The sequence below is a fragment of the Setaria viridis genome, chromosome 8, assembly GCF_005286985.2.
Source record: "Setaria viridis chromosome 8, Setaria_viridis_v4.0, whole genome shotgun sequence".
In the NCBI taxonomy this organism is placed as follows: Eukaryota; Viridiplantae; Streptophyta; class Magnoliopsida; order Poales; family Poaceae; genus Setaria; species Setaria viridis.
This window is the reverse complement of record NC_048270.2, coordinates 4901369-4926121: the sequence shown is the minus strand read 5'-3', so window position 1 is coordinate 4926121 and position 24753 is coordinate 4901369. Positions and strand designations below refer to the sequence as shown.

The 24753-nt window shown below is 44.7% G+C and overlaps 2 protein-coding genes across 4 annotated transcripts; both read right to left on the bottom strand.

Annotated features, from left to right (window-relative positions):
* Positions 1-881: 881 nt before the first annotated feature.
* Positions 882-1728, bottom strand: LOC117866599 (uncharacterized). Its single transcript, XM_034750847.2, has one exon. It carries the CDS (start codon positions 1493-1495, stop codon positions 1139-1141), a length of 357 nt encoding a protein of 118 aa, XP_034606738.1. The 5' UTR covers positions 1496-1728; the 3' UTR covers positions 882-1138.
* Positions 1729-7167: 5439 nt separating this feature from the next.
* Positions 7168-10407, bottom strand: LOC117833835 (cyclic nucleotide-gated ion channel 18). Of its 3 annotated transcripts, none has more exons than XM_072295605.1 (6): positions 9887-10407; positions 9343-9555; positions 8921-9228; positions 8687-8798; positions 7764-8538; positions 7168-7637 (listed from the first exon to the last, which is right to left on the bottom strand). In XM_072295605.1, the coding sequence occupies exons 1-6, from the start codon at positions 10382-10384 to the stop codon at positions 7438-7440; spliced, it is 2106 nt and encodes a 701-aa protein (XP_072151706.1). In that variant the 5' UTR covers positions 10385-10407; the 3' UTR covers positions 7168-7437. The 3 variants fall into 3 exon arrangements, with proteins under 3 accessions (XP_072151706.1, XP_072151707.1, XP_034569324.1); XM_072295606.1 differs by having other exon boundaries at positions 7770-8538; XM_034713433.2 differs by having other exon boundaries at positions 7168-8538.
* Between the last annotated feature and the right edge of the window lie 14346 nt (positions 10408-24753).

Here is a 24753-nt window from a genome sequence, read left to right as displayed (position 1 = left end):
TATCAAAATTTATTCTTAAGCTGCTCGTCAATCTAGAGTTTCTGGAAACCACCTGCTATCTGCGAAGTGCGAACTAAAGGGGTGTTTGAGAGACAGGGGCTAAACCCTATCACATTGGATGTTTGACACTAATTAGAAGTATTCAATATAGACTAATTACAAAACTAATTGCACAACCTTTAGGCTAAATCGTGAGACGAATCTATTAAGCCTAATTAGTCCATGATTTGACAATGTGGTGCTACAGTAACCATTCGTTAATAATGGATTAATTAGGCTTAATAGATTCATCTCGCGATTTAGTCTAGGGGTTCTGCTATTAGTTTTGTAATTAGCTCATATTTAGTCCTTCTAATTAGCATCCGAACATCTAATGTGACAGGGCTAAAGTTTAGCTCCTCCCTCCCAAACAAGGCGTAAGCTCTCACTATGTAACCGCCGTCATGGCATCGCAATCTTGATGCATTCAGACATTATGGTACAAAAATTGGCAAGTAATCGTGACGAGCAGAAAACTCTTTGATGAAGAGAATGCTAATGCTATGACATGTACGACGCGTGAGCAAGAAAACAGAGGAAAGATCGAGCAGTTCTTGCATTCAGTGAGTCAGGTAACTGCTGAATCACAGAACAGTTACCTGCCTTTCACCGAACAGTTACTGTACGGATTACTTAAGGTGAAATTCTTTTGTCAGAGCAGACCATCTTGAATGCTTGATTACGAAAAGCCGCCGTGATGAACTGCTAAGTTTTTTCTTAATGACAAAGGTGCTCCAGCTACATGATTAGTATGTTGCCGTGCCTGAATAATGGCGAATGAGCAAGAAAGCAGAGAAAGATGGTAAGGTATAACAGCTCACAGAAAAATCCAATCATTCATCTGCCTGAAACATCTATCTGATCCATCAGTATTCAGCAAACCATGAGATGATCTCACCTCACGTCAATACAACTCTCATGTCAATACAACTCTCACACTCACAGAAGCAAAAATCCCCTCCGCATCTGCAGCTACACAAATGGAGAATCAAGAAACAAAACAAAAAAAATCCTCTAATGAGCCTTCATCTCCAAGATTGGCGTGCTCTGTTCCTTGCGCCCAATCACAATCAGCAGCTACCTCTCTTACGCCACGATACTACTGCGGATGGCTTTGTCCGGAGCTCTGCCTCCGGTCGCCGCCGCCGCCGTCGTCCCCGGCCCCGGCGTCGGCGCCGACGAGCTCCATCTGGTCCTGGAGGTACTTGCGCAGCAGCTCCGCGCGGTGCCCCTCGCCATCCTCCGGCGCGCGGCGCCCCCCACCGCTGGCGACGCGGCAGCCGCTCCTCCCCGCCGTCAACAGCTTCCTCCGGCGGCGGCGGAAGCGGGCGGCGGCGACGGCGACGCAGAGCAGCGGCAGGCAGAGGAGCAGCAGCGGCAGCGCGACGGGGAGCAGGCACAGCGCGAGCAGCAGCGACCGCCACGACGGCGCCGCGCGGCCGCCGGCGGCCCCCATGGGTGTAGCACTCTAGCGCGTCGGCGGCTCTTGGGACGCCGGCGGCGGCGCTGCCATGGACAGACAGGGTCGGACTCGGAGGTAGCTGGTTAGGCCTGGTGGTTGCCGTGCGGACAATGGGAGAGGGAGGAGACCGTCTCTTTCTCGGCTGCTCCCTGCCTCCCTTCAATTTTAATAAGGAAGCTCATTCTTTAACATTAAAAAAAATACAAAGGGAAAATTATTTGCAATTTACTTTGATGGAAAGCGTCTCCGGCCTCTTGTTTTATAATCCCCCCCTGATATTTTCCTCAATTCCTTTACACGTCGCTTTCTACTGTTTGCTGATTTTTTTTTCCGCCCCTCCTCCACGCGATGAATACTGGAGCTCGCCATTTTGTTGGACCCGTTAGATCTTTTTACAAAAAGTCACCGTGGAGATATCGGATTAGAGCGCAGCAATTAAGACACCTGTACAAGGAAAGCTCTATGGAATTGTCTCTTTCGGATCAAAGTGCCCCATTGATTGGCTTGGACCGGATTGGATCAAAGTGCCCCATCGGATACCGGATTGGATCAAATGCAAGTGCCCAAGGTTGATGGTGGTCGCATGTTTTACACGTTCACCCAACTCGCTTGTTTTCTCGCTCTATTTTGTTCTTTCGTGAACAAATAATTCCTCACGGACACGTAATTGCACGTACTGATTGATGGCGACGGATTGGGATTAAAATATCCACGAGGAACATGGAGGAGTACTTGATTGGAAGATTTTTTTTTTCCTCGTCTCCTTTGTTTTTGCCTAAAAGATTCACGAATCATGATGCTGCTCCATGTGTTTGACTTTTGTTTACCCTGCTGATTGTCATTTGCCTTCACTCCTTTTTAACCGCCCGGCGGAGCATGTCGAAAGGGATGGGCCACAGTTGATGGGCCTTCCGAGAGCTGAGAGGACTGAGCGCGGGGCCCGCGCCACGTCGGACCTGGAAAGCGCCAGGGATAAACAAAAGGCCTGCCGCGTCAAGTCCACGTGGGACTGGCCAATGGTCTGTGAGACTGTGACACTGTGATGCGAGATACTGTGTCCGGCAAAATAAACGCAGCAAAATGTCTGTTTTTATTCTTCGTTTTGTTCTTTTCCAATTTACGAATGAATGGTTATTTCGCGATGGGAGATTGGTTGAGAGTATAAGAGTAAGAGAGAAGTACATTGGATCTAGGTTCATCTGTGGTCCAATTTGAAAAATTTGAAAGTATACACAACATTTAGTCCCATATTACTAATTTAAGGAGAGGTTGCCTTGCTTAAATATGGGAGTCTCCTCTCTATGCAAAATAGGTGCGCATGAGATAGAATAAGACTGTTGCTACACGCACGCGCAACTCGCGATTTGCGCGACGTGTACGTGTATACCAGGCTATTATTTGTGCGGTTTCTATTTTTTTATGCTGAGCCTAATGATGCTTCAATGTAATTGAAACTGCCATTTTAAACAGCAATAAGGTGCATTACTTTCTGCTATTTGATTGCAGTAGTTTCTGTCATTCAAATGGCAGTTTCTACTGCTTGATGAGGGGAATTTGATGTGCTATGAGGCCTATAACACCAGGAGACGTCCTGATTGTAAGCCACACTATCACACACTCATCTCCCCACTCGCGCACTCCGTTTTCGCTATGTTGAACCTCTTGCTGCCGCGCCTCATCGACCTTTGAATTCGGCGTGCACTGGACTTGAATGAAAGCGGGATCTCCGAAACAACTACTCCGAGACTCCTGCACGGGGCGGCAATCAGGTTTTTGGGCAGCGTCTACGCGCGACCGCTTGGTGATTCTGCAACATCTACTTCAACACGATCAACTTCGCTCTGTGCGGGATCACCTTGCGCGATCCTGTTCTAGTTAGTATGTTGCCTGTTTACATGTGTTATATGCTTGCATCATGTTTTATCTATATGTTTTTCCTCCAAATAAAATATGGATTGTATTTTAGGCACATATTTCTAAGAATCCAAAAATCTGATTGTGACTATTTCTGTGATCTAGCAATGGCAAATGCATCTGATGCCATGAAACCTGAGAGGTTTGGAGGTGAGAACTTCCGCAGATGGTAGACAAGGGCCAAGTTTTGGCTCATGTCATTGGGGCTGTGGTGAGTGATATACCCTGTGTTTCCCTTCACAGAAGAGCAGACTATGCAGTTTGAGAATGCGAATAACACCGCATTGAGCTGCATCCTCACCATTTGGGTGGACCAACTCTATGATGTGTATATGAATTACTCATCGGCCACCATGCTGTGGGAGACTTTGGAGCAAAAATATGCAGAAGCCGAAGCCAGTCGCTGGTTGTATGTGTGCGAAAAGTTCTTTGATTTCAACATGGACAGTGCTAAATCAATTGTAACTCAAGCACACGACCTCCAGCTTCTGGTTGGTAAAATTGCAAATTTGGGATGTGCTCTACCTCCAAAGTTTTTGCTACAATGCTCCTAGGGTTTTCTTGGTTTTGTGGTAGTGGAGAGTGAGGGGAGGGCGATGAAGCCGAAGGGTCAGCGTCCTTTCGTATACCAAGAACTGCCCGTCCCAACTCCTTTAGTGAAGAGAAAACTTGTGGCCTTTGGCAATTCAGCCCATCTTGCGTTGCCCGGCCCATTTGGAACCAATTGTGCCCAGCATCCTCCGACCAAGCAACAGTTGCAGGATTTGAGGAGAAGTTACTGGTTGGCGCAGTAGTAACAGACCGGGTGAAGTTTTGGAGACTGTGAAACAGAGGGCACGCCTTGAAATGGTGTCCTCATAGTTTACAGTGCCAGCACTTTAGACGGCGGTTGCAGGCGTGCGTCGGGTGGTTAGTAGTTAAGTAGCGGCCACAGTAAATACCAGAGCGTGCAACAGTATCGAGCTGTGTAACGGGTGGGCCTGAGGGTCCAGACGCCAAAGTAGCCCATTGACGAAATTCAAATTGGCTAGGCTTGTTGGTGTTCAGTCATTGAAACACTGATGTTCGAGGTAATGATAATCTTGCGAAGACTGATCTGCGAGAGTTGGGGAGGCTTTGCAAATTATAGGATGAGCGATGCTGGTAGGTGCCACTAATCTTTCCCTTGCCGATGCCCAACAGAGTTCTATTTGCCCCTATTAGAGGTGTGGGGGTAGATTTAACCACACCAGCATAGGAGAGTTTATTCCTTTCTAAATTGTCAGCATGCCAATTTTGCCACCCAACAGGAGCATCTGGAACCTTTCTGAAGAAGGATTGCATCCCCGAAGGCTCATTGATTTGTTTGGTACTCTGAGAGGTCCAATATGAATTTTTTGGTTTGAGCAAAGAGACCTGCTTTGTTCTTCTTTGGATGGACCTTTTCCCATACAAATGATGGTCCTGAATCTTCCTTGGCGAATAGAAGAGCCCTTGAGAACCCCTTATCATTATATAGAAAGAAAGATAATGTGAAGAGCTCACAGGCCACAGGATTGAGATTAGTTACCAGAAATCTCACTTGTTTAGAAGAAATTGAGAATTTAAATATCTGATCTTCAAGCTGTTCGGCCAAGAAGAAATGGGCTTTGCCTCCTAACACTGATTGCAAGCATGTATTGACTGATTCTTCTGAAAGCCTGAACCTATTTCTACTGATTGATACCAACAGGTGAAAAACCTTGCCTGCTGGTTTCCCGTCAGCATTGACTTGGGTTCCCAATTGATCATAAACTTTCTGACTGAAGTCTTTGGATAGTTGAAAGTTAAACTTCGAGAAGTCCATTGGAACATGATGGAAATTTGAAGAGAGGTGGGAGGCACTTATGCAAGCAAAAGCAAGGACAGCACAACCATTTCCATGAATAAAGGGGGGTATCAGTTAGAAGGGGATCACCTGGTCTCAATGTCTGATAATTAAGTACAACTTCATATTCCGAGATCTTTTCCCCATAAGTAGGGAGCTTCCATTGGGGATCCTTTCATTGCTATTGCGGGGTGGTGATTCCTTCTTTCTTATGATGCCTGAACTTCTTCTCTCCCAAGGGAAGATGAAGACTAGAACTTTCTAATTGAGAGATCACCGCCAACAGACATGGATTCCAACGCCGGGGAGACTGCCGGGGAGAGGGAGGTTGTCTGGACGCTGGGACTAGAGTGGTCACCACTGGGACTAGAGTGGTCACTGGTGGTAGGGGGTGTGGGTGGACGTCGGGACCGGAGTGGTCACCGGCGGTGGGGGGTGGGGGGCTCTCTCCGCTCGGGCTGCGCTGAGGGTTGACCGCGCAGTTGTACACCTCGGCCACCTCGTCGTCCGTCAGATCCCTGAAGACGTTGATGGCGACGTAGTCGGATGACGAGTTGAGGGCGCACCAAGCGTTGTTTCTGAAGATCGTGACTATAGTTTCTACTCACCCTAATTTTGTAGTGGATGTATCTTTGAAATAAAAAAAAAAGGTTTAAGACAACTAGAAGCAAGAATATGAGTGGGAGCATATGTCCCCAGTGACCCTATTTTAGTTTTCCCGTGACCGCTTATTGATAAGTACGGTTGTTGGAAACTTCTTTTGAATTTAAGGGATTGTACCCTTCCACCAATCCATTAGTATAAACCATCAAGACAAAATGATCATGATCAACGTTAATGACATCTAGCTATAGTCTTGTACTGTGAACATCAATTTCATAGACACCGTGAACATCAATTTGTTGGAGCCTTTGTGCCTCCATACTAATTTCATGCCACAAAACTCAATTGGATGGAGCCATGACGAGTCCAAACCAGAATGCAACCAATGCACAACAACCTGTTGGCCTTGTAAATTAGTTTGTTCGTAGTACAAAAATATATATCATTAGTATCATATGATATTAATCAATGTAGTATGAATTTGGCAACCACATTCAGATCTGAGTAATAAATCAAAGGATCTAACAAAAAAAATAGTCCAGACAAGCCAAACTTAACGTTTCACGTATTCATGGCACACCAGTCATATAATAGTCATCTTACGCAACCATATATGCCAATATGGAACGATTTTGCTATTTCGGACATCTACAGGGTGTGGGTGAAATTCTACACCCGCCCCCAACCTATCTTAATATGGGTAGAATCTGGATCTTTGGGTGGGACACCCATACCCACATCCATTGAGTACGAGTACGGGACGAATTAGGTACATGCAGGCAAACAAATTTGTCATTCATTTTCATTTTCATTGATCACCACGTCAATGAGTCACATTATGCCACCAAACTGACTAGTTATTTGATCAGCCAAGAAAGTATTTCTTTTTTCATAGTATATTATCCGTATTTACAGAGTGGTTTACTGGCAGGCTGTGCGTTAACAAGATCATGCCCTGTTTGTAGATAGGCACTACTATATATAGATGCACCTTTCAATGGCCATGCATATTCATGAGTTATGAACAATTAAATTATTGCTCCCCATTTAATTTAGATAGAGTTAATATCCGTGGCAGCATGTTTATAGTGGATTGCCATTTTAGATATTACATCATCCTTTTCCATGTCAAATGAAGAGATTCTAAAGGAAACGAATATCATCACACAGTGGCATCGAATTATCTAGTCAATTGTTCATGTTAAGGTGGAGGTGCATTTCTAAGTAAAAGTGTAGCGTACAAATAGAGCTCCCCTACGCAACATCACAAGGTCACATACATGAACAACCCCAAAAGTCGTCTGCAAGTCTGAAGTCTGAAGTGAGGTCAATAATTTCACTAAATCAGCACTAGTATACAGTACAACGATGTAGCCCTGCGACTCCATCAACACATCTACCAATCTACGCCCTAGTACAGTGGCAGGCTCGTGCTTCGATCTCATACGGCAGCATGGCGTGTATACCTGCATCTGGTGACCCAACAATGACAACAACAAGAGGAGGCTAGGAAGAGGAGGAGAGACCGTGCATGTGCTGGCAATGCAAAACGGCCGCCGCTACCCACTCACATTCACAGCACGTCGTCGGTGTGCAAGGAGAAGTCCGGCTCGTCGGGCTTGGCGAGCTTGGGGAACTTGATGCCGGCCACGTCGTCGATCCGCTTCTGGTGCGCCGCGGCGCCGCGCTTGGTGTTCTTGGCGAACTTGGACGCCAGGAACGTCGCCCCGAGGTGCGCGGCCCCGGCGCCGCCGTCCGCGCCGTCCCCCGTCGCTCCGGCGACAGCACCACCTCCAGCCCCCGCCCCGGCCTTGCCGAACTCGCCCAGCAGCGGCGCGCCGTCGGTATCCACACCGTCTCCGCCGCCGAGGCCCGCCCCATCTCCCTCCCCTACGCCGCCGGCGCCGCCGCCGTCGTCGGCGTCCTGGTAGTAGATCCCCTCCTGCTTCATGAGCTCCCTGGCCAGCTTCCTCTTCTTGTACCTCCTCCAGGCGCCCTGCACGAAGCAGGCGCCCCAGCTCCGCCACTGGTGCGAGTAGTACCGGAACGCGTGCTGCAGCCGCTTGCTGTGCAGCCTCTTGAACTGGTTGGCCACGTACTTGAGGTCGTCGGCGCGGAGCGCGAAGGCCTCGACCTCCGTGACCGACCTCACCGTCCTCGTCGACTGGGGGAAGTTGAGGCTGGGGTTGGGCATGAGCGCCCACGTGAGGAGCTCCTCGCCGCAGAAGTCCCCGGGGCGGAGCGTGATGGAGCTGAAGAAGTTGGTCCGGCCGCCGTCCGTCGTGGAGCTCTCGAGCTCGCCGCGGATGATGAAGAGCATCTCGCTGACGGGGTCCCCCTCCCGCACGATGTACGCGTCCTTTGTGCTCAGGGAGGAGACGAGGCGCTCGCAGATGGCGTCGAGGAGCTGCTCGTCCATCTGGGAGAAGAAAGGCACGCGCCGGACCAGGGCCAGGCAGAGGTGGCGCTGGATCTCGCGCCGGAGGTCGAGGGGCAGGGACTGCAGGATGGACTCCTCGTCGACGCCCCGCGTGGCGAGCCACTTGTACTGGAAGAAGCGGCGCACCCGCTCCTGGAGCTCCGGCGGGAGCTGCCGGTGCCGCATCCACTCCTCGATGTCGCGACGCTTCACGCGCCACTCCTCCAGACGCACCGTCATCGACTGCAAGTACGTCTGCAACAAGAAAGATCAAGATTTGTGAGTAGCTAGGGATGAAAACCTGATCGATCCAGGTAACAATCCCATGCATGGAAATCAATCATCGTCTGGTTTCAGCTGTCTGCGTGTAATGCGATTCAGGGAAACTATGCAATTCACATACCTGCATGTTTCCGATGAGATGTGAAAAGAAGACGAGGCCCATGATGCAGATGAGAATGCAGAACACCGTCTCGCCCTTGTAGGTGCTGTTCTGCAAGTTCTGCCCATAGGAACTAATTTTGATAGAAAAAAAAAGAACAGAAAACATTTATTCTGGATCACGCACACGCATAATCTGAAGCCATAATCTGTCAGATAGCAAAAGCTTCATCTTTACCATCATCATCTATCGTACCTCAAGTTCCGGAACCCCCACCAGAGGCAGTAGAGGTACTTGTCGATGAATGCGACCCCGTTGCGATCCAGGTTGAGGGCGTCGGCGAACAGCCCGTAGTCGTACTCGGCGTCCGGGAGCATGCACTGTTTCTGGATGGCGCTGTGGTTGTGCCAGGTCTGCCGCATGGGGTTCTCCCTGCTCTTGCAGTCCAGGAAGCCCATGACGCAGCTAGGGCTGTCCGCTGAACTGCCCTCGTTGTTGCACACTTCCATCCAGCACGAGTACTGACGCTCCACTGACAGCAGGTACCACAGGGCGCCAAGAACCTGCAGAGAGACACACAAACACACACATGGTGAAGAAACTGTAAAGCTGATGAAAGGTCAGGTGTTGTTCCTTTCATGGTTGAAATGTTCAGACTGGTCGAAATGTTTACTTACATGGCTGGCCAGTGTGTAGAGGAGGAGGTTGTAGGCGGCTCCTGCCCAGGCCGTTCTTGTGACGACTCCGCTCGCCTTGACAATCTTGGAGTTGAGTGATATGATGAGGTACACTCTTGGGATGTACTGGATCAACACAATCATCGAGAGCGTGTTGTTGGTGTGGTTGGCGGAGGACGTGCTCACGGCTGGTATCACAAACCAGATTATCATCTGCAAGGACACGATGATCCCGGTGTTGTTGATCAGAGAAGCTGCTGTACTAATAGGTAATGTGGCATCTGAAAGATGAGACCTCGGGTAGCAATTCAAATGCATTATGCATACATATTGAAAATTCTTGAAGCAGAGCTCATCAGACTGTTTGGTTTCAATGATTCAGTAAAATTTCAAGGAATCAACTATAAGGGCGATGCGTCATGTGTCGCGAACCATGAACACGGAATTGCGTCAGATGTCTCAGATTAACAATATGAACAGGGTCTCATATACGTGTATGCATTGGCATACGTCGGTACGTGTACAAGGCATTGGAAAAGATTACCTGCGGGATGGGGAGCATGGCGGCGAGGTCGATGATGAAGTCGTTCTTGAGGTAGCGTTTGGCGATCTGATCGGGGTCCCTGACGAGCTCACCGCGGCCGAAGATGCGTGAGCTCGGGGCGACGAAGGCGATGCGGAACTTGAGGATCATGTGGGCGAGGTAGAAGAGGTCGGCGAAGGTGCGGACGGCGGTGACGAGGACGCCGATGCCCATGTCCATGGAGACGCAGGCGGCGAGGCCGTCGGTGTGGAGGAGGTAGAAGTAGAGCGGGTCCACGAAGAGGCCGACGAGGCAGGTGACGAGGAAGAGGCGGTACCACCGGAGCACGGCGTCGTCGCCGGGGTCCAGGATGCGGCGGGGCGTCCAGGGCCGGCGCCCAGCGGCCCCCGCGGCGCCGCCGGGGAGCGAGGATGCCGGAGCGCCGGCGCCCGGGTGGAAGAAGGGCAGCGGCGGGCGGCGGAACGGCGGGAGGATGCGGCGGTGGATGAAGCCGGCCATGGGCGTCGGGGAGGGGCGCGCGGGCGGGCCGGGGAAGGTGGCGCGCGCGAGGGGTGGGAGGCAGCCAGAGGAGGAGGGAGCTCGCTTGCGTGCGCGCACGCGCGCGCGTCTGCTGCATGCGTGTCTGTGCGCGCGGCCGCGCGTTGCGGGAGACGGGGAAGCCATGGCTATGGCTTTGCCTCGCATGCAGCGCACGGAGAGGGATGCTCATGTCATGCAGGCGTGCCCAGAGGGAGAGAAGTTGGTGGGTCCACTTGGAGCAGAACTGTGACGTCAGCGGTGGTGGGTTGTTTTTTTTACTGGGCCTGCGGAATGCTCGTACAGGCCCATCGTCACATGGTAGCTGGGCCTAATCCAGCCAGATTGGCCTGGCTGGATGTCACCGAGTAACCCGTTATCGGCCCACATCAGCCGCTAACAACGCCCTAGGCTGCTCGTCACCACCGTCGCCACCTTCCTCCGCCCGTCTCTGTGGCCGTGTGCCGCCCACACAGCTAGCCTTCCAAGCATAGAAATCGATACTGAGATTGAGGCCCACCGGAGCTAGCAAGGGCACGGCGGGCGGTGGAAGCGGCGACCGAAGCAGGAACGAGGTGGAACGAGGAAAAGAGCTGCCATCGATGGAAAATACGGTATTAGTCCTGGTTGAATAGAGTTATAGATTCTGAAAATTCAACTAGGACTAAATTTTCGAGACAAGGAGGGTTCTTTAATCCCGGGTGAAAGACCCCCTTCAGTTCCTGTTGGAACTAAAAAATTTCAAAAAAAATTAAAAAAGTAGGTTGGGACTAAAGAAATGTGAATGCACTTGAGGCAGAGAATCAAGTAAAGAAGGTTATCAAAGAGCCCAAACGAGACAGAGAGAAAGTAAACATCGAGAAAAATTGTGACACAAAAAGGGTGTTATTGGATGACATGGTCTTTGGCCAGGAAGTAATCATTTGGACTGATCTTGACCCTGAGGCAGAAAAGAAATTGATTGAATTTCTTCGCAAGAACAAATATGTATTTGCATGGTCCACAAATGACCTAACAGGGGTCAACAGAAATATTATTGAACACAAGCTAAGCATCGACAAGGAAATAAGACCGAAGAGGCAGAAGCTGAGAAAGATGTAGGATGACAAGATAGTAGTAGTCTGAGGTTCAGAGATTGCTCAATGCGAAGGTCATCAGAGAGGTTGAGTATCCCCAATGGCTAGCCAATACAGTCCCTATCAAGAAAAAGAATGGAAAATAGAGAATGTGCATAGATTTCACTGATCTGAATAAGGCTTTCCAAAAGATAATTTTCCTCTATCTAGAGTTGACAAAGTGACTAATGTGGCAGCAAGAGCAGCAACTATGTCACTCGATTGTTTCTCAGGTTATCACCAGATGTGGATGAGAAAGCACGACGAAGAGAAAACCAGTTTCATCACCTCATTCGGAACATATTATTTTGTCCGAATGCCAGAGGGCTCAAGAATGCTGAGCCAATGTTCACGCGCATGGCCGGTGAAGTGTTGAAAATCTCATATTGATAGAAACGTACTAACATACATTGATGACATCATCATGAAAAGTGATGAAAGAGAGGATCACATCCAAGATCTCATAGAGACCTTCGATAGGCTCTGTGAAGCGAACTTAAAACTAAATCCAGAAAAGTGTGTTTTCGAAGTCTAGAAAGGGAAAGTATTGGGTTGTCTTGTGTCCACCAAGGGGTAAAGACAAACCTAGATAAGATAAAAACAATTTGGGTTATGGAAGAACCCAAGTACAGAAAGGATGTCCAAAATCTCATAGGAAGAATTGCGGTGCTAAACGGATTCATATCAAAGTCCGCTAAAAGAAGTTTGCCCTTTTTCAAGGTGCTAAGAAGGTATGGAAAGCTAGAATGGGGTCCTCAGCAAAGCAAAACATTCATGGAATTGAAAGATTACCTTGAGAAAATGGCTATATTGTCACCTCCGCAGTCGGGGAACCTCTTTTGATGTATATTACCGCATCCAATTAGCAGGGAGCGCCGCCCTAGTGCGAGAAGTTGAAAGCAAAGGTGCAAAGAAACAAATGCCCGTATATTATGTGTCAGAGGCACTGTTAGGTTCCAAGTTATTGTATTCTAAACTGGAAAAGATTGCTTATGCAGTGATCATGGCATCCAGAAAGTTAAGGCATTACTTTGAGGCTCACAAAGTTACCGTGCTATCAGATCAACCGCTCAATGAATTGTTTACAAACAGAGAAGATTCAAGCAGAATTGCAAAATGGGCAACTGAATTGTCTGAGCATGAAATAGACTTTGAGAAGAGGAGAGCCATAAAATCACAAGTGTTGGCAGATTTTGTCATAGATTGGACCGCTCCAAATCATAGTTGTGAAAGTGAAGAGGTCATTCCAGTCTGGGAGATCACCTGCAATGGTGCCTGGGGACTCAAATGAGATGGAATTGCTGCAATCATAACATCACCGTCAGGAGTGAAAATCAGATATGCTGCAAGATTGCAATACTCAGATCCAGCAGATAAGTGGACAAACAATACCACAGACTATGAGGCACTATTGCTTGGGCTACACAAAGTTAAAGCATTGGGGGCAAGGAATTTCTTAGTAAAATCGAATGCAAAAGTAATCAAAGAGCAAATAAAAAAAGAATGCGAGGCCAGAGAGCCGGAATTGATAAAATATTTAGCGGAGGTTAGGAGAATGGAAAAGCATTTTAGGGATTTTACTATTGAACATTTACCAAGAAAAGGGAATGGTGAGGCTGATGATTTAGCGAAGAAAGCCTCCAGAAATGAGCAATTACCACTGGATGTATTCTTTGAAGTAATTACAACTCCATCGATAAAACGAGACAATTAACCAATGAGTTTAGTAAATGCAATCAGCAGCATGGATTGGAGAACCCGAGTCATTGCTTACCTTCGCAACAATTATGAACTAGTAGAGGAGCACGAACTCAAGCACATGAAGCAAAGAGCGAGAGGCTACATCATGAAAGGGGAATATTTGTACAAGTTAGGAGTGAGTGCACCTTTACTAAAGTGCATCTCACAAGAAGAGGGAATTGAATTGCTGAAAGAAATCCACAGTGGATATTACATATCTCAGGGTTAGAGCATTAGTTGGAAAGGCTTTCAAGCAGGGATTGTATTGGCCAATGGCAATTAGAGACGCTGAGCAGATTGTCAGAACGTGTAAGGTGTGCCAATTCACAGCCAAACATCAACGAGTACCGGGATTACCTTCACAGTTAATTGCTCCCACCTGGTTGTTATAGAGATAGAGAATGGATATAGTGGGTCCATTGCCAACAGCTCAAGGAAATTACAAATATGCAGCCGTAGTAGTCGAATATTTTACCAAATGGATTGAGTCAAGGCTTTTGACAACAATCACCTCTGGAACCATGAGAAAATTTTTCTAGCAGCAAATCATATGCAGGTTCGGAGTCCCATGGGAATTAACCGTCGATAATGACAAATAGTTTGGTTGCTATGAGTTTAGGTAGTATTGTAGAATGATTGGAACCAAGCTGAACTTCGCATCAGCATACCACCCACAATCAAGAAATGCCTTTTCAATCAGAAAAAGGGAAAGTGGGCAAAAGAGTTGCCGAGGGTAGTATGGTCTCACAATACAACCGAGTCCAGAACAACTAAGTTTACTCCATTCATATTGCTTTACTGGGCTGAGGCAATGTGCCCGGAGGAAATAGCACACCAGAGTGCGAGGGTAATAGCTGAGCAAACCGAGGAAAATGAGGCAATAGACAAAGATATCATTGAGATTGATAGGCTTGAGGTAGCCGAGAACTTAGCAAAATATCAAGAACAAATGAGAAAGTGGAGAGACAAAAAGGTTGTCAAAAAAGACATCAAAGTGCGAGATTTCGTCCTAAAGAAAAAAAGAATGCAGAAACCATAGGGAAACTGCAAGTAACTTGGGAAGGACCGTATCTAGTTGTGAGCAGTGTCAGGCCAGGGGCTTATCGTTTGGCCGATGAAGAGGGGGAGGAGCTGCCGAATTCATGGAATGTGGACAACCTCTGCAAGTTCTATCCTTGAGTAAAAAAGAGGTGCGGGGTCGATTGCATGGAGTTATAAGCACAATCAGATCCTAAAAGCAGCATAATTTTACTTTCTTCAATTTACTTTACCTCAAAATGTAAGCGCAAGGTCGGTAATGTGGAGTTATAAATGCAATCGGATCCCTGGGCAGTGCAATTTTACATTCTTGCAAATTTACATTTCTGCAAAATGGGTCGTACTCTTTCCCTCACTAGGGGGGCTCCACATCAGAGGTGAGGTTTTTAATGAAGCGATCCCAATGTAATCATTCACATTATGAAGAAAAGAAATCCCCCCTGAAACCGTGCTTGAGAACGTGCTAGTGACACAATAACTTTACTTTTATGTCTGAGAACACCTTCGCATGGGGTGTCAAAAAAATAGGCGCGATAACTTTACTTTTATGTTTGAAAACATCTATGCACAAGGTGCTAAAAGAATGCACCTGTGACGCAGCTTATCGTCATTCTATAAGAGAAAGAGATAAGAAAATACCTTCGCACAAGGTGTTCAAAAAATGCGCCTGTGATGCACCTTAGCATCTTTGTATAGGAGAAAGAGATAAGAAAACACCTTCGCACAAGGTGTTAAAATAATGCGCTTGCGATGCACCTTATCATCTTTTTATAAGAGAAAAAGATAAGAAAATATCTTCGCACAAAGTGTTAAAAGAATGCGCCTTTGACGCACCCAATCATATTTCTATTAAAGAAAGACATAAGAAAATACTTTCGCACAAGGTGTTAAAAGAATGCGCCTGTGACACAACTTATTGTCTTTCTATAAGAGAAAGAGATAAGAAAACACCTTTGCACAAGGTGTTAAACGAATGCACCTATGACGCACCCAATCATCTTTCTATGAGAGAGAGAGAGAGAGATAAGAAAACACTTTCGCACAAGATGTTAAAAGAATGCACCTATGATGCACCTTATTGTCTTTCTATAAGAAAGAGATAAGAAAATACCTTCGCACAAGGTGTTATAAGAATGCGCCTGTGATGAACCCAATCATCTTTCTATAAGAGAAAGAGATAAGGAAACACTTTCGCACAAGGTTATAAAAGGATGCGCCTGTGACGCACCTTATCATCTTTCTATAAGAGAAAGAGATAAGGAAATACCTTCGCACAAGGTGTTAAAAGAATGCACTTGTGACGCGTGTTATCATCTTTCTATAAGAGAAAAAGTTAAGAAAGAAATTTTGCATGCGAAGATGCCAGAGAAAGATATCATGATCATGAAAAACCAACTACGAAGTAAAAGAGAAGAAATTAATGTCGAAAGCAACCTAAACGTTGTTACTTCTTAGGCTCTTAAATTAGGTGCATGGCATTTTTTTTTCATCTTTCAAGTTCATTTATGCTTCTTTTGTGAATAACAGTTGCTTTATATGATTATATCCAATAATATACAGTGGATGTCTTTAAGCTTTGCATTCTACTTCTATCCTGCCTAGCGCTTAAATTAACATAGTTTTTGTAAGATGCTTTGTTTACCGGAGTTTATGGATACACATATGACTATTTACAGGATACCTTTATTTCTCGTTGCATTGTGTTCTAAAATTTAAGTAAAACATTTTAGTTTTTCAGCTAAAAATGAAGCTTTCATTTGAGGAATTCAAGAGGAAAAGTTCCTTTCTTGGTACAGTAATGTGGTGTTTCTTAGTCTGAAAAACTCCAATGTTTGTTTTACCTATTTGTTCACCTTACATGCCATGATGTTCGTCTACATGCAGCCACAGTTCATACAAATGTTTACCCTTTGTGTCTGATGGTGGCTTTTCTTTCATTTAAGTATTATAACTGGCAATGGTGCCAAGTGGTACAAGGTCCACAAAACCAAATAAAGAGGGTAAGTACTATGAAGGATAAAATATGAACCATACATTGTTGTTTTACTTTTATTGCCTTTTTACTTGCAAAACACAGTATAGACGAGGCCAACATACCTTGAGATTGACAAAGTCACCACAGACGTCTTGTAGCCAATATACACACCACCTACCAATGAAAGAACAATTGGTTATATACCAGTCATGCAAAATTGGAGACTCGAACCAGATTGAAGGCTCGCGGTGCACCAAAGCTGCATGCATGCCCTCTCAAATAGTAAGGTAAGAAATAGTAACACATACCTTCTAACCGATGCCTCTTTGAATTATTGGCATTGACACCCCTCTGTTCATCACCACAATGAAAGACACACATGAGAAGTAGTGTCTGGTAAGTATAACAATGAGCGTGATGATGAATTTATAGGGATTAGGTAGGGAAAAGTAACACGCAAGAACCCATTGTTAGCATAACATACGGTTTTTACGTTACTAAAGCAGTAGTGATCAATGGTGTGAATGAGGATCTAAAGTAGGGAAAAGTAACACGCAAGAACCCATTCTTACCAAAGCATACGGCTTTTGTGTTACTAAAGGCAGTAGTGATCGATGGTGTGAATAAGGCTCTAAAGTAGGGAAAAGTAACACGCAAGAACCTATTCTTAGTATAATATACGGATTTTACGTTACTAAAGGCAGTAGTGATCGATGGTGTGAATGAGGCTCTAAAGGAACAATTGCAGGAAATGGATCAATGGCACATTTTATTTCAGGGTGCATTTCATTGACACAGCCGCTTTTATGTTATTTGCTTTCTATACCATGTCAAATATGAAAGTTAGCATTGCTATACACTAAAGTAGACTATCACTGTCGATCCTAAAACCTCCATCATTGCCGGTTTTGGTTATCGTTGGTGAAAGGCCGGCTGTAATAATATAGCACATCAATGCCGGTTTTGAACCAGAAGTAAAAATGACTATCACCGCCAGCCGGCTCGTGTTTCAAACTGGTGGTGCTAGTCATTATCACTGCTGGTTAATTTTTTAAAACAATTATGTAAAAATAGATAACGGAAGAAAAAAAATCTTTCTTACCCAAGCAACACCCTAGCACACGTCCACACCTATCAGCCATCCCAAGGGTGCAATGCACACTAAATCTCACGCAAAATGAGTAATTGTGCTTCACCAGTTCGAACTCGTGACCTCAAGCTTCACACGAAGCTTTCCTTACCACGACACCACACAAAACAATTTTGAATGAAAACGTTGTCAACTACAAAGTAGGGATGATATCCTTTTATATTGACTTTTCTGAATCTTATATGTAATATTTAGAAATCAAAACAACTTCGAATGGAAACGTTATCAACTACAAAGTTGTAGATCTTGTTCAGTGATATGTGAGATCACTTTTCTCTTATATATAGCACAAGACGCTTCTTGTAGAGGCATGCAGCAACTCAATAACCACAGAGATCATAAGAGAAAATAGTTGAGTGTTCACTCGGTGTAGGCTAAATTTTCTAAAAGGTTGTTTATATACCTATTTGAGCAACCAGAACAAACGTGGTTAGTTTTTTTTCTACTAGAAATAAAAAAGAACCAAGCAACATTTTTGTTACCTCTTATGTGCCTCCCACTGGAAAAAAAAGGTTCCGCATCATCATTACACCCCTAGCCCGACCTTGTCAGTCTTCCTTCTTCATGTTACAATGTAAATCAAAACAAGAAGTTACATCTAAAATGTTTATATATAAAAGCAACAACCATTTTTTAAAGACATAAAGCCTTTTTTGCTTCCCTAGTATGCATAAATCAAAATATTTAGGAAAATATATTGACCATATTCAATGGTATAACCAAATGGAAATGTAGAATCAGTTTTAGTGGAAATATATCAGATACGGTGCGGCATGGAAAACCATATTGTCAAAGCAAAGTTCCAACTATAGAGATATACAATCAGTGAGGAAGTGGTGGAAGGTGATGGAAATCAAGTGTGCCATAGGTATAGTGGGTAGAAGGTCACACATAGTTATTATTTCACTTTCTCACATGTATGTGATAATTTCCTCTTGTCCTTGTTTTTCACAGTTGTCTCATTACAAAAAGATTGGAAAACGATGGAAACCTTGTATCAGCAAGAAGTCAGCACAGGCAGGTAACAGAACCTTTAGAGTATAGTTTGGATACCAAACATGCAAGTTAAAAGCTAATTCTTATTCTTTGTTTGCCTCTATGACAATATAATCTGGGAAAGACAACATAACTTGGTAGCTGACATTGATGGCACACAATCCACTTTTCAGAGTTACCATCTTCAAATGGATTCCTTATAGTTGAAGCAAATGGTGGCCTGAATCAACAACGCATTTCAGTAAGTTGTACGATCATTTCCTTGCACTGTTAAAATTATTGGTGCAAAATGTTTCTTTTTTTAACAGTCCATCCTCAAAATTAGCATGCGTTTTCGTGGTGACACATTAGCTTCTTTATCAGGCTAAAAGAATTTTTCCCAAAACTTAGCAGTTACTGGAAAACTCAGAAACGACCTGCATTTGCCCTATTGTCTGCCTTTTCTAGTGGGATCCAATCTCAGCAGAGAATTTTCTAGTTATTACTGGTTCTTTGTGATGAGCAAGGTGTCAACTGTCAAGTTTTGCCAAGATTTGTTTCTTTGGGCTGCATCATTAATTGGCAGTTCCCCATGTACATGTGGTGAACCTCAGTTCTTTCATAAACACGATAGTAGGTGCTTTTGTGCATGTCTGTACCTTATCTTCTCTGGAAGACTCAATAACAAATGGAGATTTACATGCCATATATCTTCATCCTTGGAATTGTTTGTTTTGTTTTTTTATATAGCACCTCAAGTTCAACTTAGGTTTCCCCATTTCAGCATTTTTTGTGGTTATCTGACACAGATTTCTTAATACAGATTTGTGATGCTATTGCTGTGGCCAGAATTCTCAATGCAACTCTTGTGACACCAGCATTTCATTTGAATTCTAGGTAATAATTTACTTACTATAGAATATTCTTGCAAACAGCTTCATAACAAATTTAATGCCTTTAAGAGGCAGTACAAGGATTGGAGAAAATTGAAGGACAAGAGTGGTACCGGGTGGAACAACAGTACCCGCACCATTGATTGTGATGATGAATGGTGGACAGCCCGAGTTGAGGTAACTACTTTTTGTTCTCATAATTATTCCTGTCATTTACCTACTGCTTTGAATGAGGTTACCTTAGATTTCCCTCATGCTTACATATTTCCTATTTCTTACTTACAGGAGAATGAGGCAAACAAACATTTCCGTGGCATGATGTTTCCATTCTATGATGAGTTAACCACTCTTTTAGACTCAACAGACACCGAAGGCCGTCCAATGTTGTGTGTCGGTGTGTGGAATTGGAGATAGAACACCAAGTTGTGGAAGTGAAGGCAACCTTGATCCAATGGCGGAGGAGAATGATGCCTGGTTGGAGGACAATGTTGGATGGTCTAGTGTGGGTCGTGTGTCGCAAAGGTCAGGAAAGGAGCATGTTGTTGATAGTCCACCACCCAAGTAGAGTAAGAGTATGGAGTACTATGTCAAGCGCATATCTAAGAGCATGATTTAAAGGACTATGAATGAAAGAAATCTAATCAGCAATGAGGAAGAGGAGGTTATGAAAATGCTGCACCTTGTAGAACAAGATGGTGTCCCGAATGGGTACGAGTTGTACTTCATAGGTACTGAGCTGTTTAGATCGCCAGCACGATGTGCATCTTATAGGAGCATTACCGCTGTAGAGAACCGAATTGCATTTCTCCTATGGACTTGGGATAATGTCAAGAGGAAGTAATACCGGTCCATGCTTAGAATGTCTTTTGCCTCTACCTGGGAATGTATGTCTTTGAACTGTGACCATGGCATGGTGTGGCATCATGTCTGTAATGTGTTAGACCTTGATTATTCATGTTACTTATCCATATAACTTTGTGCCGTTGCACTTGAGTCTGCTGCTCTTGTTCTTTCTAACATTCTGCAAAATATTGTTTATAACCTTCCAGTTCATTTATACAATAACAACATGTACTTGAATAGCTTAATAATTTGGTATGGGCATGCATTTTGTGTTTGGCAGGATGATTTATTTTTCAACCTGAAGGTCTCCATGATGAATCAGGTGGCTGTCAACAACTCAAGGTACCATCCAGTGTTGTAATTTCGTATCCTAAAGTATGTAAAACTGCCCATTCGAACTCCATATGGTTCTGTAATACTGACTAAATAGAATTAGTATACAAATAGAATAGCACGACCTGACATAATTATCCTTATCTGTGTGCAACCCAGGAGGGAGTTAGGAAACTTTGAGAAGCACAAATGGATCCTAAAGGTATGCAACTAATATGATATTCTATCAATTGGGTGTTATGTTGACTGAAAGTCTGATGAACTAATCATGTAGCTAGGATCATTGCTCGTTAATTTTCTGAACTAATCTGTATAGTCTGATGAACTAATCATGTAGCTAGGATCAGCTTCTGCAGGTAAAAAAGTGCCTGTTAAGCCCCCATTAGCAGGCCTATATGCTTGTAAAGTTTCTCAGTTGTGGTCATGTCTATTATTTTTGGATGTCGATGGCATTTGTTTTTGTTTCTGGAAAAGATGTGCACAGGACTACCAATCTACAACGCTGTCGCTTGGCATTTGTTTTTGTTTACGGAAAAGGAGGATTTGGCTGTCTAAAGAAATATTTGTCTTGTCTTACTTGAACTGCTACTAGGATGCTGTCCAGAAATACAAGTGCAGTGATCTTGGCTAATAGTTTCAGTTCCATCTCTTAATCTTTTTGCAACATTTCAGTCATCTCTGAATATTTACTGCAGTAGTACACTGACGTGGTACACATGTTATACATCTCCAGTAATCCAAAAGAGTTGACAATATTTTCTGCATCTTGCAAATATCTGTCTGCATGTCATTGTTGTTAGTTTTTCTAAACAATATGCTGGATTTTTCTGTGTTTGCCTTTGCATCTGCAGCCACCTGACATAATTATGTTTCTGTCATTGTTTGTGTGCATTCTAGGAGGGGGAGTTCAAAGAAGCTCAAATGGCTCTTAAAGGTACACAAACAACGTCCTGTGTGGAGTTACTTAGTTAGCAGTCTGCTATTGTATTTTGTTTCACAAATAATCCAATATGAAACTATCATACAACACATTTTGTTCCATACTGATTCTACCGATTCTTTTCCTTACATTTTTCAGATTGCTGATTGAAGAAGCTGGGACCATTGACCGCTGTTATGGTCTGAACATGGGTGATCAATGTGCTTCATTTTGCAGAATGTCAAGCTCTGAAAATTCGAGCAACACCAGCACCTCACCAGCAAGGTTGGGCGATCAGTGGTCGACCTGGTGGGACATGGGTGCAACCATTGATGTGTTAGTTGCGTATGCATCGTCTACCTCAAGCGGTTGTGGAGTGCAAGATGGTCCCTTGCACTTGCAGGAGTTGACTGGCCGTCAATGGGTTGCTATTAACCTTGTTGACAGTAAGAAGTACTACAAATTTTTTTTTGTCTCCATCCATCTGCACTCCAGTTGTTGCATTCAATCTTAGTGCCCAACCATAGGCTAAAATCCACACGACAATGTGATTCAGTTGAGGCCTTAGGGATGTTTCTATGGGCATGTGGCACAAGACAATGCTAGAGACAGATGTCAGATAGATTCCGTAGGTCACTAGACACCGTGAGTTAGAAGTTGGGTGAAGTGTTAGATGCCGTGATCTCTTTTGCACGTACTATTATTATACCAACGGATCCATTGTTCAGACATCAATTCTCACCATATTTTGATGGGTGCATAGAAGTTAGATGGAACCCACATTCCGGTGTCAATCCCTGAGCACACACATGATGATTTTATCGATAGAAAGGGGTTCACCAGCCAGAATGTCTTGGCCGTTTGTGGCATGGGCATGAGGTTCACATTTGTCAACTATTGTAGCACTGAAATGTTCTAATTGTGTGCCTTGTGATCTCTTGAGTGCAATGTGCATGTCATTTATTTTGTGCATCTTTGCATAAGCTATGATATATGCTTAAAAGTCCATTTCAATTTTTGATTCCCACTATTTTTTTAAATGATTGAATGTGAATAAGTCTGGCTTCTCTTGCTGCAGCTGCTGGCCGGCTGCTTCAACTGCGGCTGCTGAACAACCACAGCGATCTTTACCGAACACTGCCTTTGTCACCTTCTGTCCTTTTTTTTTAGTCGTAGAGAAGAGAAAGTAGATAGACTTGCCGGCATGGGCTACTAGATAGCAGTTGAACCTGAGCTGCACGTGCACCAGGCTTGCACGCCGCAGCAGCCCAGGCCGAGCGGGCCGCAACGGAGCAACTGGCCAGGCGGGCCGCGTAGCAGGCCGGCTCAGGCCTTGCGGTGCTGCACACTAGGAGCCAGCTGGTTGCGGTGCAAGGAGGCCCAGCAAGCGAACAGGCGGCCAAGCAGGAGCTGCTTGGCACACGGGCCGGAGCAGCACCTGGAAACCAGGCCAGCGGGCCAGCACAGAACCAGAGGCCCACACAAGCAGATTTCCTACGCAAGCATAGTGAGCTTGATCTTTTTAGTACTCTATTAATTCTTGCACTTTGCTAGTTAATCATTATCATCTTGCTTAGCTACTTAAATAGTACTTTCACTTGCTAATCATTCTAAGATTTTTATATTAATTGTTAATCCTTCCATGCCTAGGTAAGTAAGTTATTAGTAGTGTCTCTGCTTTATCACGTTTGTGCAAACTCGATGGACTCGATTTATGCTTTGCTTCCACTGTGATTTGAGCATCTCTAATTGTTCCTAGGGTGAGCTTGTCACGAATTAACTTGTGTCATCTTGGCAATTACACGTGAGGTGTGCTTTGGGTAGCAATTGGGACATAGACCTTGTTCTCGTTGAGAATTTTTAAAGGCTCCCATTCACCCTCCCCTGGTCAGTGTTCCCGGTCCTTCAGAAACCCTTGTATAGGGTTGAAGAAGTGTCTTTTTGTTATACAACAATCAAGAGTATTCTTCCTTACCGAGAAAGGTTGAAACCAGCCCTTGTTTTTTTACCAGAGATGACAAGATTTTACGGCTTAGTCAAGGGTTTGAGGTTCGTAGATAGGTCTTGGTTCACCATACATCTCTCGGGCTTAGAGGGAAACCGGGCAATGGGGGCACTTTTAGAGCTGCAGGTTCGGCAGGAGCGCCATGGATGCTGTCGACGCTGAAGATCAGATGCGAACACCCAGTTTAGTTTAGCATTCAATCCAGTTCCAGCGCTAAAGAACCAAGTGAAATGTAATTGTGTTGTCCTCCCACTCTGTTAAATGTTAATTGGTATCTGCTTTAATCGTTGGGCCCTTGCCCGTCACGTTATGCTCCTTTCAACTTTGTTTCGCTTTTGCTCTCTTTTCTGCTTTGGTGCCATGTTCTTTTTTTCTTCGTTTTACCTGTTCGTTCAGTCTCGGTACATCGCCTTTGCTTGAACGTTTCTTTACCTTTTGCTTTAGAATGAATGGAAGCCAGCGTGTTCCGATCCTTTGCTTGTGATATGCATCATTGCATCATACAATGGCATGTCGAGCTTTCCGAAAAGAGATGCATTCCTTGTCCATGCATATATCCAGCTTTTGAAAAGAAAAAAATCCAACAAGCTAGCTACTTCTTGGTTCTACATAGTTCCTGAGCGCGGTCGTTATTTTTGTTGCATCACATCGTCCTCCTGTTCGTTTTATTTCTTCACCCGGTTCAAGGCTATCTCATCTCTCACACTGTCACTCCACTCAACTGTAAGACACAATGCGGGTTCGTCAGAAACCAGGAACCGTTACAATAAAACGTCGTTCAGCTATTATATCATGTACAATATTATAGCACTAGAGTTGTTGTTTTTTGGAATAACTGGCAAAGTGACCGCGCAAATAACATGGCTAGTCTTGTTACACTGTGTTATATTGGTACTTCTAATCACAAATACTAATTTTATACCAGTCAATGCAAACTAATTTTCTTCCCATGTCTTTGGGTTAAGGAGTCGCCTTCCTTGGCTTTGCAGCATTCTCCAACTGTAATACTCTTTTCACCATGCACAATACCGGCTCTTTCTTTTTCCTGGCCGACCTCACCCTGTTCCCAACTCCGTGAAACAACACAGTCCCTCTCCAATCTAGTGCCAAAACCACAGCTTATGTTGCTCCTGGCCACTTCAAATCGGACCCCCCCTAATAACGCTAAAAGAAAAGAAGTGCGACTACAAAATAGAATGTGGATCCTTATCTTCTACAGCTTCAATATGTCATGAGTTGTTTTGGAGCACATAATCCAATAGTCTAACTATTTTCGTACATGCATGGCTCATCGGTTCTTGTGGGCCTAATTTTTCAATGCTTGCATCTTGCGCTTCGTCTAGAGTCCACAACCGTGCATGTATG

Bases quoted from the DNA above. Each gene is read 5' to 3' on its own strand.
- LOC117833835 (XM_034713433.2), bottom strand. From the start codon at position 10,384: ATGGCCGGCTTCATCCACCGCCGCATCCTCCCGCCGTTCCGCCGCCCG. The intron at 8,799-8,920 runs GTACGATAGATG...TATCAAAATTAG, and splicing joins TGGGGGTTCCGGAACTTGAG to TTCCTATGGGCAGAACTTGC. The intron at 8,539-8,686 runs GTATGTGAATTG...TTCTTGTTGCAG, and splicing joins ATCTCATCGGAAACATGCAG to ACGTACTTGCAGTCGATGAC.
- LOC117866599 (XM_034750847.2), bottom strand. From the start codon at position 1,495: ATGGGGGCCGCCGGCGGCCGCGCGGCGCCGTCGTGGCGGTCGCTGCTG.